Source organism: Pungitius pungitius, unplaced genomic scaffold (genome assembly GCF_949316345.1).
Source record: "Pungitius pungitius unplaced genomic scaffold, fPunPun2.1 scaffold_60, whole genome shotgun sequence".
Lineage (NCBI taxonomy): Eukaryota > Metazoa > Chordata > Actinopteri > Perciformes > Gasterosteidae > Pungitius > Pungitius pungitius.
In genome coordinates, this window is record NW_026909843.1 from 1 (window position 1) to 17,699 (window position 17,699).

A 17,699-nucleotide genomic window follows, 5' to 3' on the forward strand; every position below is an offset into this window, starting at 1 on the left:
AGTTTTGTAGCTGAACCAAAAGTCAGATTGGATTTTTCAATGTGTTTCCAATAAATCTAAAGCGTGTAATTAATTATAACACGACGTCATCTCTCTGCCGGAAGCGCCAATGACAATTTGAATCTACAATCACTGGTTTGTCTCCATCTAGCGGACATTGGAAAGACTGCACTATCACACAGCGCCCCTTTGGGGGGGGGGGGGGGGGGGGGGGGGCAGGAGCAAAGTGGGGGGGATCCCGAGTGGACGCAGCTTTGGTCCTCCAGAGGACTGAATAGTCATAGTTTTTTTCACTTTGCCGTAAATTTCAGAACCTTGATGCCATTTTTTCAAAACACTTAATACAAAACTCATGTTTTTTTTAAACATTTTTTTGCAATTGCTTGGACACAATACCCAAAAAGATCATTTGTTCATTGAATTAAAACCACCTGTTCAATATGACGCAATGTAACACAAAGTACTACTATTTCAAAATTAAATTCTTACGTTGTAGTTGAAATGATTGTCCATTCATTTCATTGCAATGATCGAACTATTAATTGATACATCTCAAAAGTATTTACTCCATCAATTGTTCTTAAAGTTCATGTTTGCAGTGACGAATCCCCGCAGCGCCTCTTGGACGTGTGGTTGTCTTGTGCTTGTAGTGAGCACGTGTCACCGCGGGGGGGGGGCAGCAGTCACGAGGCAAAAGCTGAACCCGTCTCGAGCAGCCGATCAATCCCGAGTCAAATGTGACGTCACATCACGTGCAGATTGTCCCACAAATGAATTTAATGTGCTTCATGGGTTTGTAATGAATGCAAAATGTGACCCGTCAATCACCCGTTCACCGGGACCGCGTCAACTGCAGTGTTTACGTTAGTATTCACCCTGAAATATATAATATGATCCTGAATATGTCAATAAAAACACCAGAACCACGACGACGGTTGAAGAAGTCACGTGATCCCCGAGCCCCTGCTGTCATTGGCTGCCTGCGCACACCGTGCAGTGGGCACAATGCGAAGCCTGTGACGTCATCAACGAGCACCGGAACTTATCACTCACACCTTTTACGCTGAAGAAACGTAAATAGAAACGTTCAACGAGTTCAACAGTAAGTTGAAGACGTGAGAAGGTGAAGGGGGAAGGTGAATGGTGGCGCGAGGTGTGACGTCACTGAGCTGAGCCGCTGTTGCGCATGTGGAATTTAAGGCTCCATCCAGAGCTCAAAGCGTCTAATGAAACTTGGTACATCCACCTGGTCACTTTGAAGTCTAGACATCTCACACGGTCTCAAGGATGAAACACTCAAAGGTTGGTGGTACGAGGTTGGTGGTTCGAATCCCGGCTGGGGGAGGGGGGGGGGGGGGGTCGTGCATTATTGAACAGCACCACGCGCTGAGGCAGACGGGCTGCTGGGGATCAATCACACGCAGCAGCAGATCCGATGTTCTGGAGCAGAGTTCAGCCAGATGTGGTTAGAATCCTCATCTAATGGAGCCATCTCAGTCATTATTCAATTGTTAAATTACATTAAACCCCCCCCCCCCCCAGAGTTTGTTCCAGGAACTTTCAGTCATCTCCCCTCTGGAAGGAAAGAATAGGGGGGGCCCTGATACAAAACACTAATGGATTTCATGTTATTTCAACAACTGTGTTCAAAAAGGGGGGGAGGGGGGGTTCAGCTGGCTTAACTCTAAAACCACAGATTGGATCTCTATAATATCTCTATTCTGTATAAAAACGACAGCAGAGCGACTTGAGCAGAGTTTCTTTATTCACGTTTAAAAGCTTCTCATGGCAGCACATTTGACTCATTTAAAATACGTGTGACTACGAGGAGATGCACACAGTGACATGAAAGAAACATCTCAAAACCAGAACATCGTGAAAACATAATCAGGCATAGAAAAAAAAAAATCACACGGGTTTAAAAATGATGGAATAAAAAGATGGAAAAGCAGCATTAAAAACTTGAGTGAGTTTGTGTGCGTGGGGGGGGGGGGTTGACATGTTATGTGTGCGTGTTTCCGTCTCACAGCGACAAACACACAACTTCAGCCGATGAATTGTAATCTAACAGCAGCCAGACAAACCCCCCCCCCCCCCATTCAAACATGCTGGAGGCTTAAATCAAACTGGAGCGCGTGATGAGAGGAGAGAGACAGAGATTCGGGGGGGGGGGGGAAGCCTGGGGGTAACCACCTGTCAACTGAGGCTGTGTTTGTGTACACATGAAACACTGTGTGTAATCCATGTGTACTGTGTACACACTAACAGAGCCCCCCCTCACGGCCTGCTGTGTAGTTGGAATCTAAATATAAACACCAACATTCTCTCAGAAGGAAGCTCGTCGGTTCGTCCCTCGTTTCAATCATTCGGATTTAAAAGACAAAACCAGATAAAACATTCAAAGCTGGACGACGCCCAAAAGTCGTAAACAGAAGCCCCCCCCCCCCTAGTCAGAGAGCACCTCCCCATCCCAGTGTGTGTGTGTGTGTGTGTGGGGGGGGGGGGGGGGGGGTCACTGGTACTGGAGGTAGTTCTTCAGCGTCTGCGGCAGAGGGAGGGCGTCGATGTGATGGATGCGCTCTCTGCCAAGAGCCAGTCGAGCTGCTCGCCTGCACAGGTCCATGAGGGGGAGGGGCTCCGCTGTGGAGGAGGGGGGGGGGGCAGAAAGACACATGAATATTTATTCATTCGTGAATTTCTTTTCTTTATTAAACAGGCCTGTTTACATATTCTCTCTCTCTCACAGCGACAGCTTGCGTGAACCTCAACACGCAACGACCCGTCTGCTCGTCCCCGAGATTTAAGGCACGACTCCGGCGCCGCGCGAAGCACAGTGGCGTACATGCGACCCATCCTGTGCATTCGGGGGGGGGGACTGCACCGGTCCAAAAGTCTTCCCGCCACCGCTGGCGAGGAGACGCCATCTGTGACACCCGGGAATATTTAATCAGCGCCTCGGCTGTGTGTCACGAGCAGAGAGAGGAGCAGCACTAACGTGGCAACACAACCCCCCCCCCCCTCCCCCACCCCAAGTGATGTGTGTGTGTCCCAACAGAAACAGACTCTAAACTGCCGTCCCTTTGGGACGTCAAGCTGCTCCACCTGGAGGCACCGTCTGGTGGAGCTGAGATCCTGCTGTTCAGAACACACACACACACACACACACACACACACACACACACACACACACACACACACACACACACACACACACACACACACACACACACACACACACACACACACACACACACACACACACACACACACACACACACACACACACACACACACACACACACACACACTTTATTCATAAGACGTCACGTCACGGGACGTCTTCATGCTGTGATTCATTGATGGCGCCATCGTTTTGTCAAAAGACCCTGAAACTGCGTCATCAATAATTCACGGCGTCAGACTTTATCTTTGGTTTTTTTAAAGGCATTCAAAACTAATCCAGTGATAATAAAACAACTTTAACTTGACGGCTCTGTGTTCTGAACCAGGCCTTTTCAAAAAGCCATATTACCTTTCACAATAAAAGCCTCCAGAAGGGACTCTGACCATTTTGCAAAAAAGGAAATCCCACTATGTGATTCCACACATCAGCTCACAGCCATTAATCAGTCTTAACCTTACGCGTAGCACGTGACAGAGTATGACGTGATGCTTTTAATTAGGGGATCAAGAGGGGGGGGGGGCGGCAGTAAAGCTATAAGCCCCGCCCACCATTCCTCATCCCGGTCTCTGCACCTCCCTCTCAGGTCTCTCTGTAAAGGACGGCCCACCGAAGAGGAGATGGCGGGTGGGAAAGTGCGCTTAAGGACACACTGCTGGACTGCGGAGGCCTCTGGCACACATCACCGCCTTAACACTTCATCACTAAGGGGGGGGGGGGGGGGGGGGCGGCGGCGGTTAGTCTGCCGTCACTGAGGTGAGACTGCAAATACACAGCAGCAACAGTTCCTCCCTTCTGCAGTACATTTACACACACACACACACACACACACACGTCAAAGGAGGGGGGAGGGGGGGGGGGGACTCTCCTCGCCTCTCAGGGAGAATGGAAGGAAACGTCTCCTCCAAGCATAAATATTGATGCCGCCATTATTTTGCGCCTCACGCTCGTCCCTCGTGTGTCCGAAGGAGAAAGAAACAAATGGCTACGAGAGATCAGAACAAAACAAATGCAGCCACAGTCTGACTCTTCCTCCCACATCAATCGCCCACAATGCAACAGAAACTGATTGTTCAAAGTTAGTCAAATGTTAAGTTGACCTAACACGTGACCTGAGGCCATTTCTCAGACTGGAGACACACACAAAAAAAAGGAAACGCTGTTGTCGAACCTGCTTCAGATATGAAGCAGTTTGTAAACTGGCTATAAAATGTGACAACGGTGGAGTTTCTCTTGAAGCTTAACCCCCCCCCCCCCACCCCCCCCTAATGTTTTCCACTACAGAGGGCCAGACGCTGAGCTCAGAGGCACACTGGGACATCATCCAGCATTCCCCTCTGCTGCTGTCAACACACACACACACACACACACACACACACACACACACACACACACACACACACAGTCTGCATGTTGCACGCAGCGGCCCGGGGACACTGTGTCCGTGGCATGGAGCCGTGTGTGTGTGTGTGTGTGTGTGTGTGTGTGTGTGTGTGTGTGTGTTCGTGGCAGCCTGATAGAACTTAAAGGAAAGCGCAGCGGCAGGAGAGGAACATTGACAAAGACACACACACATCCGGCTCTAGCAGCTGTCAATCACAGTAAGCCCCGCCCTGAAGGATACTCTGATGCGTCTCTTTTATGGCCATTGGGCTGAAGAGGAAGCCTTTACCTCAAACGCATCACAAAAACACCACCAGGAGGAACGGACCGTTTGATCAAAGCCTTTAACCATTGATCCAAATAGCTGATGGAACTGCAGTGTGTGTGTGTGTGTGTGTGTGACTTACGATCCAGCCCGTTGACGTAGCGAATAGAAACCTCACAGTGGCCCCACACGGCGCTGACGATGGGAAACAGCCTGCGGCCTTTCAGCCCCCTGAAGGCCACTCCCAGGTACTGTCCGTCCACCATGAAGCTCAGCGTCCCTTCGTCCATGTCCAGTACGACGGTCAGCGAGTCCGGCAGCACGAAGGACTCGTCCGGCGCCAGGAAGCCGGGGTACGTGGGCGCCGCCGCGGAGGCCGGCCGGTTCTTCCCGTCGTGGTAGAGCCTGTTGCGACCCAGGTCCCAGCCCCAGGACTCGCCGTCGGCGCCCACCAGCGCCGTGTAGCCCACCGAGTGCAGCGACGCCTCGGCGGAGGCCACGCCCACCACGGCGTGGGTGCCCCGCTGCCTGGCCGGCCAGTGGAGCGTCCAGGCGTGGAGCCCCCGGGTGTAGCCCACCTTGCCGCGGATGCAGTCCGTGCTCTGCGCCACCGGGTGGCGGTGGAACGTCAGCCTGTCGTCCTCCTTCACGAAGACGTTGAGCGAGCGGTCGTCCGGGTTCCAGGCGTGGCGGAGCTGGGCCTCGGGGCTCGCCGCCGGCATGTCCAGTAGCAGGTCCAGCCGGGGGGGGCGGCAGAAGTCCGGGCCCCGCAGCTCGCGCCGCACCGGCCGGTACGACGGCTCCCCGCGTACGTCCACCGACTTGATGCTGCCGGAGATCTTCTGGCCCATGGCTGGGTGGGTCCGAGGGGTGTGGGGGGGAATATGGTAATGAGGGGGAGGGGGGGGGGGGGGGACACGAGGTCCAGACGTTACCTCATGAGCGCAGCGGTGACACGGCGGGTCCTCGCAGCCGGAGGGAACTCCTGAAAAGCACAGAATGAAAACTGCTCTTTGAGGAAGCGACATGAAGTTGGGGAGGGGTGGGTGTGTGTGGGGGGGTGGCAAAGATTAAGGATAAATTCAGGGTCATTATAAGGAAAACGTGACCCTGTCTCTAATTTACCGCTGGAACAGTGATTCTTATCTGCCCTCAAAAGGGAATCCACTCATAAGCCGACAGTAAACCGGGATCTCAGATCCTAAAAACGGCCCCCGACTGCAGGAGGCCTTCATGCGACCCCTCCTCTCAAAAAGGGCCGTTGGCTGACTAACAAGTGTTGATTCTTCAGTTGGGGGCGATGAGGCGCTTTGTCACAGCGGCGGGAACACGTCCAGCGGGTTTACGCCTCAACACACAAAAAACAACAAAAAAAACGAGGGTGCAGAGTGAAACCTTTAGAAGAAAAAGGGGTGAGGTCCACAAGGAGAGCGGGTGAGTGACGGTGTGATTGTGTCAAACCCCCCAGGGGAGAGGACAGAGAAACCATGACAGGATGAGACGTGCCTGCTCTCAGATTAAATACAAAAGAAATATCCGTTTCATCAACGCTTTGAAAAAATATGACGACACGCCTATGAGCACGGACACAGGTGCACGACCGCTCCCCCCTAACAGAGTGTGTGTGTGTGTGTGTGTGTGTGTGTGTGTGTGTGTGTGGAGAGAAATGAGTGGACCGCTCAGAGGGAAGCTGGTGCATGCATTGCATACTAGATGATAAGGGTGACCTTTGACCTTTCCTTGTGTGCTTTATACAAGTTAAATATCAGCCACAGGCTCTTGAATGGATTTTTTAAGAAATGTGACGGAGTAAAGGACAACAAACCGATCAGTCATTTCATCGAGGATGTCCACCTCCTACAATCTGACACGCCTGCATATAGTGTATATAGATTTTGACACATATTACCGTTTATTAGGCCTCGGTTAGTACCAAGTACCCAAAATAAGCGATTTCTTCCGAAACCCCTCGTTTGAGAGGCACACCCACTCAGCTCCGGCTACGTGGAGTGTAATTATGAGTCAGGACTGAACTGGATGGGTGCAGCAGTGGAACACCATCCAGAAAGCTGTCAATCAACTCCCTCCCTCCCTCCCTCCCTCCCACCTCTACATCACTCACACTTGTGATGCTCCGCCGCGCTGAATTCTTTATCGGAGACATTCGGAGGCAAAACGCGGGGGAACCAAAACGATCGGATTGAGTAAGAAGCTGGAGTTCTTATTGCGGCGTGTGGAATGCAGCCTCAACAGCAGATAAATGCATCACTACTACTTAAAAATAAATCCAGGATCCTCTTGTTTTACCATCACTTAGTGAAGAAGAGGTCGGGTGAGGAGAAGAGAAGTCTCACCACCAAAGAGTTGCTCCGGAAAAAAAAAAAAAACAGTCAGGCGGCTCTCACACGGCAACGTCAACAGGAGGCCGCTGCCTAGCAACCAGGGAAACACTGGCTCCCCGGGAGGGGGGAGACAGCCCAGCTCCAGGTCTCAGCTAAGGCAGGAAAACAGCTGCTGGAGGGAGGAGGGAGAGGCAGGGAGACGGGGGAGGGGGGAGGGCCGCTCCAACGGGTTCCACAAGTAGCACAAAAACACAAAACTCTTCCCACAGAGAGCCAGCTCCTCCCCACAGATAACAGACTCCTCCCACAAAGCGCTAACTCCTCCCCACAGATAACAGACCCCTCCCACAAAGCGCTATCTCCTCCCCACAGATAACCGACTCCTCCCACAAAGCGCTATCTCCTCCCCACAGATAACAGACCCCTCCCACAAAGAGCCAGCTCCTCCCCACAGATAACAGACTCCTCCCACAAAGCGCTAACTCCTCCCCACAGATAACAGACCCCTCCCACAAAGAGCCAGCTCCTCCCCACAGATAACCAACTCCTCCCACAAAGCGCTATCTCCTCCCCACAGAGCACTAACCACTCATTGGCTTCTAGAGTCACTTTTTGATGTTCACCGTGACAAACGGACACATTTTTCATCTCACTACCAATTAATCCATGCTTCTCTTCATCGCAACGTTCTCCACTGGGAGACAATGAAGCTCCTCCTCCTCCTCCTCCTCCTCCCCATCAGCAAAAGCAGAGCAGCATTCCTCTGGGTCTGCTCCGTGTTTCATGCCATATTCTGAGTTTATTAAACCAACGTGGCCTCCAATTAACTCGCGCAGGCAAACCGCACTGGGGCTTTTGCTCAGCCAGTAAATTTAAAAAAAGACATTCACAACAGATTCAACTATTCCCATCCGGGCTGAAGGGCGGCTTTTGTTTTGCAGGGGGAGACTGAGGGTTTTTTTTGGGAAAAGGACAAAAGAGCAGCAACTGGGTGATGAGGAAATAATAAGTGAAAGACTGGAAGCTCCTGAAAAAGAACCACAAGAGAAACGCAAGCCGCCTCTTCTGAACGTGGAGTACCACCTCGGACCTCGGGCGGGTTTTCTTGCTCGCGTCACATTCCGCCCCCGCTGCATTATTCGAAGAAACATCGCGGCTTGAACCAGGTTTTTAAAAAGAGTCCTGAAGCCTCTCCGGCCTCCTCAATCATGGCTTCTTTTACACCATCTGGTTCAAGGCTAAAAAAAAAGGTTCATTCAGGGCCACGTTGAAGGTTTCTATTGAAATGGCTTCTTAGGCTTTGTTTCCAGTTGCAGATTTAAGATTTAATAAAATAACCCCCCCCCCCCAACATCCCCATAAAGTACATGGACTACTTTACAATGTACGGATCGAAAAGTCTAGCCAGCCGCTCAGTAATGGACCCTTTTGACCAAATGACTTCCTGCCGCCCAGACAAGAGACGCCGCCGCCACCCCCCCCAGCAGCTGAGGACGAGCAGCCGCCTCCGCTCCAGTATTTGCTGGCGACCACGTGTTGGAAATCGCGCCAGCCGAAGCCGGCGCTTTCGTGTGCGTCGTTGTGTCCACAAGACGCAGCGCCGCAATCCAAACAAAGCGTCTGCCCGGCTGTCGGAGAGAAAAAGAACCTTTTCATTCCCATGTGGCAACATTCATTTTTGTTTTTTTTCACCGCCTCAGCACCGGCGGGGGCTCGGGTTTCCTCCCGCAGTCCAACGGCGGCGGGGCGATTGCTTCGAATCATGAATTGTCGGTTTGACGAGGGCGCCGCAGCAAGGTGGGGGTCAGTGACTAAAAGGCCTTCGGGGGACGAAAACCGGAGCCCAAACTCCCGCTGCGGCATTTAGCGCCCCCCCCCCCCCCCCCCCCGGGTTCAGTCCCGCCTCCAGGTAAGCCGAGAACAGGTCGGATCAGGCTACAGAGGGAGAGACGTGCTGAGGTGGAGGAGCAGGCCGCGTGGGAAGCTCACCTCTCGTGATCCGCCCGAGTGGCGGCTTCCTGAGAAATGAGCGTCTCTGCCGAGCCAACGGGGGCAAAAGGTCACAATAAACAAAAAAAAAAAAAAAAAAAAAGGATCTGGCTACTTCCTGTTGGGATAGAAAGACTCATACGGTTTACGTAGGAGTGGGGGTGGAGGTTCGGGGGAGGATCAGAGACGATCCTGGGGGGGGAAGGAACATTCTGGAGCCTGATGCTCGGCACATTTTAAGGGGAGTTTAATCAGGCCGGAGGTGCAAATGAGGAGCTCTGCTGCATTGAATGAATTCCTCCTCTCACAAAGCGTTGCTTCAAACTTCAGTAGAGTCCGAGGCGTCTGCACACGCACGCATTCACGGAACCAAAAAAAACAACAACAAAAAAAAGAGTGACTTGCGTCACGGAGGAAAGGAGGCTTCTGTAATCCGGCTCTGAATAATAGAAAGCCAATGAAAGTCTCCCAGCAACCTGGTTCCCTTTGTGCATCAGCGCTGCCCAGCACACCAAACCCACCCAGTACACCGTGTTCTGCCATCCATGGGCTGGTTATTGTGCATTGAAATGAGACAAGGGAGGAGATGGCCCGGAGTGCGTGAGGAGGGGGGGGGGAGGGGGGGGGTTCTGATAGCAACAATGGTGTGATTATGGGGAGCTTCTCACATTGATTAAATGTTTAAAATTGCCCTCAGAGCTTCCAAAGATGTTGAAGGTGTGCAGCTCACTAGGAAACGGTACTTAATAATAAAAAGAACATTACAGAGCACTGATTGAACTGCTGGTAAAAAGCCTGATGGTGTGTGTGATTGAGGTCTGCACAGACAGCAGGGGGGGGGGGGCTTACATGACGGGGTCCTCATCCACATCTGCTCACCCGCGAGATGATAAAGAGAGCAGCAACTGCTTCAAATTGGCTCACGAACACTCGGGGAAGTGCAACTTAACGTGCTCCACGACAGGCTTTTAACTATGTGACCGCTATAATGATGTTTGGTGGAAAGAGGGGGCATTTATCAGCAAGGGGGCCCCCCCCTCCCTCCCGAGAGACCACCAAATAAATCCCCCAGAATACTCAGCACCTCAAGCCCGAAGATTGTCAAGAGCTGCGGACCGAGAGCCTCCGGGACGCGACGCGCTGCCCTTTGTGCACCTGACGGCCGGAACACAAAGTCGAGAATGTGCGTCCACACCAGTACAGAAAACCACACCAGTGCAGAAAACCACACCAGTACGGAAAACCACATCTGTTGATTATTGTGGCATCAGAGCTCTTCAACTTTTCATTTGAGGAACCAATCGCCGGCCCCCTTGATTCTCTGAGGAGGAATAATAGAAATGGCCGGAGATGTCCCAATTTCCAATTTTCTTGCAGGCTTTTTTTTTTTTTTTTGACCTGCGGATTCCAATTTTCTTGTTAACAGCAGCGAAAACTAATCCCCGCTGTGCCAAAGTCATTTTAAACGGTCATGCGTTATGAAAGCCGTCCTTCTGCAGGGAATAAGGTCCCTTAGCTGCGTGACGTATAGGAACGAACCACTAAATAGGTTTGATGAAAAGGGCTTTAAAGAACCACCATCTTTACATCCGTCCTCCTCACACTGGAACACTTTCACACCACTTCTAATTCTATTTAATTAAAAAAGGCCTCATCTCGGCTTCTCCGCTTTTGAGACAGACCGGGATAGGAACAAGAACGCCCCGAATAAATCCAGGTCGACATCCGCAGCTTTTCCAAAAACGGCGCCTTTCAGCCGACCCGGTCCTGACGGGCCTTCGGTAAGAAACGGCACGTCAGTGGATCAGAAAGTGCCGCCTCAATCTTGTCGGGATGAATTAGCACGATGAGCCGTTGCCGAGCTGCCGGCCTCATTTTACCCCCCCACCCCCGGCCCCCCTTGAGAAAACCGCTCCAGTCAGGCGCGGCGTGTGTGCATGAGCTCGGGTGGCTTAACGGGCCGCAGACCTCTAATTAAAAATGCAACAAGAAGAAAAATAAAATGGACACAGGCGTGAAAAAGTGTCTGCGCTGCTTTGATCTTAACCTCGAGAGACAAACTAGTCGTCGTCCCCCCCCCCCCGACCTCAGAGGACTGCACCTGGGCTTTCACCTGATCCACCGGGTGTTCAGGGGTGAGACGCATCCGCCGGCTCCAACGGGTGAACGAAACGCGGCGTGCGTGGTACGACTCGACGGTTTAAAAGAGGTGGAAAACGGAAGCATGTGCAGGATGCTGCCATGACGCCGCTCTTCATCTCCCAATTCAATAATTGGAGCCAGTTGAGGCCACAGACCGTTCATCAAAGGATGTCCCTTCGGTCCAAAAACACCAAGAGGACTCATTTTTATCCGAGTAAACACGATTTTATTCATCTTGGGATGTATTTTAACGTAAATACAACCATTTCCTAGTCATTTCAATGATGTGCTGATATCCAAATAGCCACTTTATATGGCAATACAAGAATGCACGAACATGGCGCATTCTCAGCAGCCAGAGAACCAGACGGACGGATGAACCCGTGAAAGAGGTTAAAGGAGCGGTGGATCGCCACGGCAACGGGTGTGATGGCAACTGTCAGTCAAGTGTCCAACTTTTGCAACACGCCTTGCGTTTGTTCCAACACAAGAATACGTTTTTTTAAAAAGTTTGCAAAGAACCGCGAGGGAGCCGCTGCAGCTCTACTATTGATCACCGCCTCTGGAGCCTCCGGTTTAAATAATCAATTTTCAGCTCCGGCGTGTTCGGAATGAGGAACACCTCACGCGTCGTGAATATTAAAAAGAATCTTCCTCAGGCCGTCACGTTGTTGTTGTTGTTGCCACGCCGACGCAAAGGTGGAGTCCGTCGGACTGTTGGCGGCCTCGAGGCGTGCAGAACTCGTCGTCTTTCACTCATCTGAAGGATCGAGTCTCTGAGGAGAACATTTGTAAAGCCGGTTGAAGCCACCGCTCCAGCAACGGCCCATTGATCACGCCGCTATTCAACGCGACGGCTCAGTCTCCCCCGCGCCCACAACGCCGCTGACCCCCCATCAGCGGCTGAGCAGCTCCATTCTGCACAACGCCACAACGTACAAGTACCCGACTCCCCTTCATTCCAGCGCACGCGGCTTGTTGCCACAGGAGGTTCGGCAGCGCGGGGTCAGGGGCAGTTTTCATTCGCGGCAGCTGGCGGCTCGGCTTCGTTGCGGCAGGTGGAGAGAGAAAAAAGAAAAAAAACACGAGTGGGCGGAAACTTCTTCCAGGAGGAGCGGCGCGTTGAACCACGTCCTTCTCAGGTGTGAGAGATAAAAACGTATATATCTGCGCCCTCCCTCTGCGGGGAGGAACATCCGTCATCTGCCTGAAGCGAGGGACCAGAATCCAATCTCACCCGGCAGCGGCATGTGCAGCAAACTACGGCTGTGATGGTGCCTTAAAAATAAAAAAAAGAGGCAGGACCACGACGGGCGGAAGGCATTTCAAAGAGGGGAGGGTGCGCCGTCTGAAGGCAGTGACAACGTTCTTCAATTAAAGATGAAGAACGTCAGAAAGCGGTTGCACTCCAATTCGGCACAAATGTTCACCGCGCTCCGTTTGGAGTCAGAACATAAAAGTGTCACTCGTTCGCCCTTCAAATCGGGACCAGTTTCTCCTGAAGAAAAATCAGCTGAACACATGAAAGCAGAGCGACACTTTGCAGTTTTTCCCCTCCAGGAACAATTATTCTCCATCGATGACACTCATCCAAACTAGTTATTGCAAAAAAAAAAAAAAAAAAAAAAAGATAAAACACTAGCATGGAAACAAGTAAAAAAATAAATAAATAAAGCAATCCAATTTGGTGTGAGGATTCTATTACACAGCGCGAAACACCTTTAAAGGGGACACGCCGTCCCGCGAGACCCCGCCTTGATCTTAACGAGATTTTACAACATTTACATTTCTGCAGAGTCAGCAACCAGGAGCTCCGGGTGTGTGTGTGTGTGTGTGTGTGTGTGTGTGTCTGCAACTGCAGCGGAATCGCGATAGATAGCTACAGCGCGCAGCTCCTCCTGACGGTGACAGCATATAATATTTCTAACGTTTACAGACGTGATGCAGCAGGAACTCGCGAGGCCCCTGTCGGCCCCAGGGAAGGAGGGAGGGGGGGAGATGTTGTAGTTTTACTTCTAGTTTAGTCAGACCAGAGGTGGATTAAAGTCACCGTGACGTCACCCGTTGGTTGGTTGGTTGAATTTGGCCAGTGGAAGGTGGTAAATGGACTAAAATGTATTTACAACCCAATGCTGTACTGATGAAGACTCAAGAAATGTACACCATGAACTCACTCTTACCCCGGATCCAACACAGCAGAGACCTCCACTTCTGACCCCTGAATACCCTGAGCCTGGCCACGTTGGTGCCACCCACCCAGGCGGTGAAAACCCCGGGGTCAACTGTGTCAGCCTGGTCCCAGGAGGGGAGGGGGGGGGGGTCAAACCCTCAGCTGGTGGGTTTGAGAATGGATCTCCTACGTTGAGTGGTCCATGTTAAAAGACACCACATCAGCCAGCTGACGTCCTCCACCTCTCCCCATCTGCTGCGCTCCACCCACACAGATCGTCATCATAGCACTATCTGGGCCTGCCAATGCCTGGGGGAGGGGGGGGGGGCAAACCAGATGGTGTCGGTAGAAGCATTAGGCCCTTTGTATGAAGAGGCTCACTGAAATCCAAACCTGAAGTAAAATAGTCCACCTTGCCCTGCTGCTGAGGGGGGGGGGGGGGGGGGGCAGGAGGGAGCCTCGTTTTGCTCACCTGGGATCATGGAAGCCTTTGCTCGGGGAGATAAAAGAGAGTTTGTTGAAAACTCATAAAAGGGCAACTTCTACACACCTTGAGTGAGGGGGGGGGGGGGGGGGGTAACCGGTCACTTTGTGGTGTTTGGGCGCATTAATCCGGGGGTAAAACGGCCTTTCCTCGATAGGGCCTCGCGCGCACGATGCTGCAGCACCAGTTCTACCTGTTCAGCTCACAGACCAAACAACGCAACTACTTCCGCCCCCCCCCCCCCCCCCGGTGGGACTATTTCTTTTGTCCGAATTACGCCAAAAAACAGGAAAGATGCCCCCCAAGCAAACGCATCGAATGTGCGGTTATGTTTGGTCGAAAGAGGCGAGAAGCAGTGCGTTGACACGGTGTTTAACGGAGTTTGGTGGGAAAGCACTTTGCTCAAGATGTCGTTTAACGCAGAAGAAAAAGAGAGAAAAGTTTGAAACAACCAAAAAAAAAAAAAAAAAAGAAAACACACACCAACTCGATTCTTCTACAGCTGGTTTTCGGGGAAGATAAAAGTGGTGAACTCACCTCTCGGTACCTCTCGCCACCAGAAAATCCAAAAGGGCAAACGAATTATCAGGAAAAAATGGGGTTTAGAGAAAAGGCGACCGGACCAAAAGAAGGAGAAAAAATTAAAAAAAAAAAACGACGTCAAGTTTCCTCCACCGTCACCGGGGGACAGAGAGCCTCCGCCCGCGAAGCGAGGCACCAAACTCCCGCGGCGAAGAAGCGGAAACGTCCTTCCGCGCTGAACGGAGCGAACCGACGGGTCGTTTCCCAAAAACACGCGCGACCGGCCGGAGCGGCTCTTCTTTGTTCCTGCCGCCCGCTCCCCGTGCACGCTACCGCCGCCGCTGCGTCTCCGGCGCCCGCTGATTGGCTGGAGGAGGGAGGAGGGAGGAGAGGGAGAGGGGGGGGGGGGGGTGTCGGGATCACGGAAAGGTGACCGGCGTCAAGGCGGAACGTAACGGTAATGGACGGTTTCCGGTCACGACTTTCCCGGAGAAAAAATACTTCTCGAGGCCAAATAACGTTTTCAGGTTGAGGGGGTTTCGTTTTATTGACGCTGCGTGACGTTTTGTGTGTGTTTTAATGTTGCGTGAAGCCACTTACTCCCGAAGACCTGGCTAATTGTGTGCTTTTATTTTGTAAGAATCAGCACTAAGCTTCCGGTAAGCTTATGGTTTTACAGAAACCTGACGCAGGGTGGATCCAACTTTATGCTTTTGACTTTACGTTTTATTCTGTCCTTATTCATGGCCCGTTTGTTGTGTTTGAAGAGAAGTCTTTAGAGTATTGTAAAATAATTACTTAAAATGTCACAATTATAACACATTATCTAATGAGTCATACTTGCTGAGTCCTAATTTTGAGATATTGTTTGTTATATTGATGTTATGTTGATGATGTTGATGATTTTGAAAACAAGTGATTACTCTCCATTGCACACTGAATCAATTTTTCTTATGAATTAAAAGAATACGAAAGAAAATATGAATGAATTTAACATATATTGGAGATGTAAATTACTCGTGTTTTAACACTTGTTATGTTTGAACATAATCCATGTATAATTTTGAAGAGTCCTTGAGTAGGAGCAGCTGTATTTTACGGATTAAATCCAAGCTAATGGCTAAGCGAGCTTTACCCCCTCCTCACACTCCCCCACATATGATACCACTCACCATGAACACAAGCTCATCCTAATGAGATTAACTCTGGGGTTTGTTAATTAGTGCTCACATGGTTACGCTGTCACCACGGCGACCCCGCCCACAATGCAAAGCCCACACTTGTGCAACTGCACGTTCTTTTTATATCTGACTAGTGGTGAACATCTAGCTTTTCAAGCTTGTCCTTACCTATTTGATGTGCATCCCGCCTCTAACGGCGGCTGATTTAGTTACGAGCAGGCTCTGTTAGTAATAAAGGCCTGGATGAAACCAGCCTCATTGTGAAAACTAAGCCATCATCTCCCCAAGGAGCTGGCCCCGAAAGCCACTCCAGAGAGCACCGGATGATTGAGGTGGATGGGTTTAACACAGCGGGGAACGCCACTTGCCTGTCAGGGTTAAAATAAAGAAATGATTTGCTTCTCTCCTTTGCAGTGAGTCATGGAGGGAAGGGAAGTAGGTGTGAAACATTTTTACCAAATGTGCCTATTCATTTTCTCACAGGGAGTTGAGTGAGACGGTCGACGCGCTTCGGAGGTGCTGGGACAGGCAGATCTATTTAGTTCCCTCCACGAGGCCATGCTATGTTTCCCCTCTGTTTCCAGTGTTTGTGCTAAGCTAACGGCAGCGGTCACAGTATCAGTTACCGTATTCCTTTTGAATCTTGCCAACTCCCTGTTGCTACAGACAGCAGAAGTGTCTGTTACTCATTAAGTTAGAAAGTTCATCTCTTCCGTTCCAACTGAAAACATGACTCAGAGCCCGTTGCTGTGTGTGTCTGTGTGTGCGTGCAGTGCATTCGGTGTTGTGTAAGAGCAAACTTTCTATTGTCTGTCCCAGCGTCGGTTAGGATTCGCGCGTTTCTGCCCGTCTGCAGCTTTTGGACGACAGAGAGACTGCTCCATACACAACATGCACAAACACTTTCACCTGTTCCACTTTATTTTTTTGTAATTATTTTTTTTAACTAACCCATAGCTTTAGATTACTAACCCATAGCATTATATTTTATTTTATTCCTTGCACTATGTTGTCCTGATTTTTTTTCCGTGAGTTTTTTTCTCGTCCATGATGCCGTTCTTAGCTCACAAAAATATACATCACATTTTTACTGGCAACTGGGGTGACGATTACAACGTTATTTTCCAGCAGAGGAGGTGTAGCAGCCGCGTTGGCACCGATCCACCGACACTGTAATTTTTTTTTGCCAGGTTCTTGATACTGTATCTCAAATTACGTGTCTGTGAACAAAAATTACGACCCGTAGGCCGACAAATTTTTGTCTCCACCCGACAGCTCGTGGTTCTGACAAGAGTGCAGCATAAGTACAACCATAGGCGTAACCACGCATCCATTGGGGGGGTCGTGTCCCTCCCAATATTAAGAAAGGACCAATCTGTTCCCCCCCCAATATACAGCAGAAAATATGTAAAATATATGTTCTCCTTTTATGAACCCTGTAAATGGATCGGTCTCTTGGCTCGTTGATTCTCGCACACCGCTGACGGCCATCTTTCTCTCCAACGTGTCACTGAGCAACAGACTGGACGAACTTCAGCTGCTGGGGAGAAGAGACAGAGACTTTTCTACATCCTCTGTTTTGTGCTTCCCAGAGACCTGGCTCTGTGGATCGATACCGGACTCCGCGCTCCAGCTGGCGGGCTTCGAGCTGCTCGGAGCGGACCGCGACACGGAGCTCTCCAGCAGGGGGAATCCGCTTCTACTTCAACAGCAGCTGGTGCAACGACGTAACAGTGATCCAACAACACTGTCCAGCTGTTCTGGGATCTGTTTCACCCTGTGATGCAGCACAGACAGCCAAGCAACTAAATACACACATTCATTTAAAGTAATCGTTTCCTATATTTGCAACCCTAAACAACTGCTATTGACTGATGTCATAAGGACAATCTGACAGTCAATCAGAATCACAGAGATGGGGGGCATTTGGTAAACAACAGAGACGGGCAGATCTATGAGGGATGTGTTTGGCCTGGTAATGTTTGACTATGACAATGAATAGAGGTGATGTCTAAAATGGTATAATGAAAGTAGAGTTGC

The 17,699-nt window shown here is 50.8% G+C and overlaps 1 protein-coding gene across 1 annotated transcript; it reads right to left on the reverse strand.

Annotated features, from left to right (window-relative positions):
• Nucleotides 1–1,744: 1,744 nt before the first annotated feature.
• Nucleotides 1,745–14,836, reverse strand: LOC119207004 (SPRY domain-containing SOCS box protein 4-like). The gene is made up of 3 exons (XM_037457673.2): nucleotides 14,494–14,836; nucleotides 4,972–5,814; nucleotides 1,745–2,640 (listed from the first exon to the last, which is right to left on the reverse strand). The coding sequence occupies exons 2-3, from the start codon at nucleotides 5,678–5,680 to the stop codon at nucleotides 2,513–2,515; spliced, it is 837 nt and encodes a 278-aa protein (XP_037313570.2). The 5' UTR covers nucleotides 5,681–5,814; nucleotides 14,494–14,836; the 3' UTR covers nucleotides 1,745–2,512.
• Nucleotides 14,837–17,699: the final 2,863 nt, after the last annotated feature.

Coding starts and splice junctions, on each gene's coding strand:
- LOC119207004 (XM_037457673.2), bottom strand. CDS start 5,680: ATGGGCCAGAAGATCTCCGGCAGCATCAAGTCGGTGGACGTACGCGGG. Junction 2,641..4,971: donor CTACGTCAACGGGCTGGATC/GTAAGTCACACA, acceptor CCTCCTCCACAG/CGGAGCCCCTCCCCCTCATG.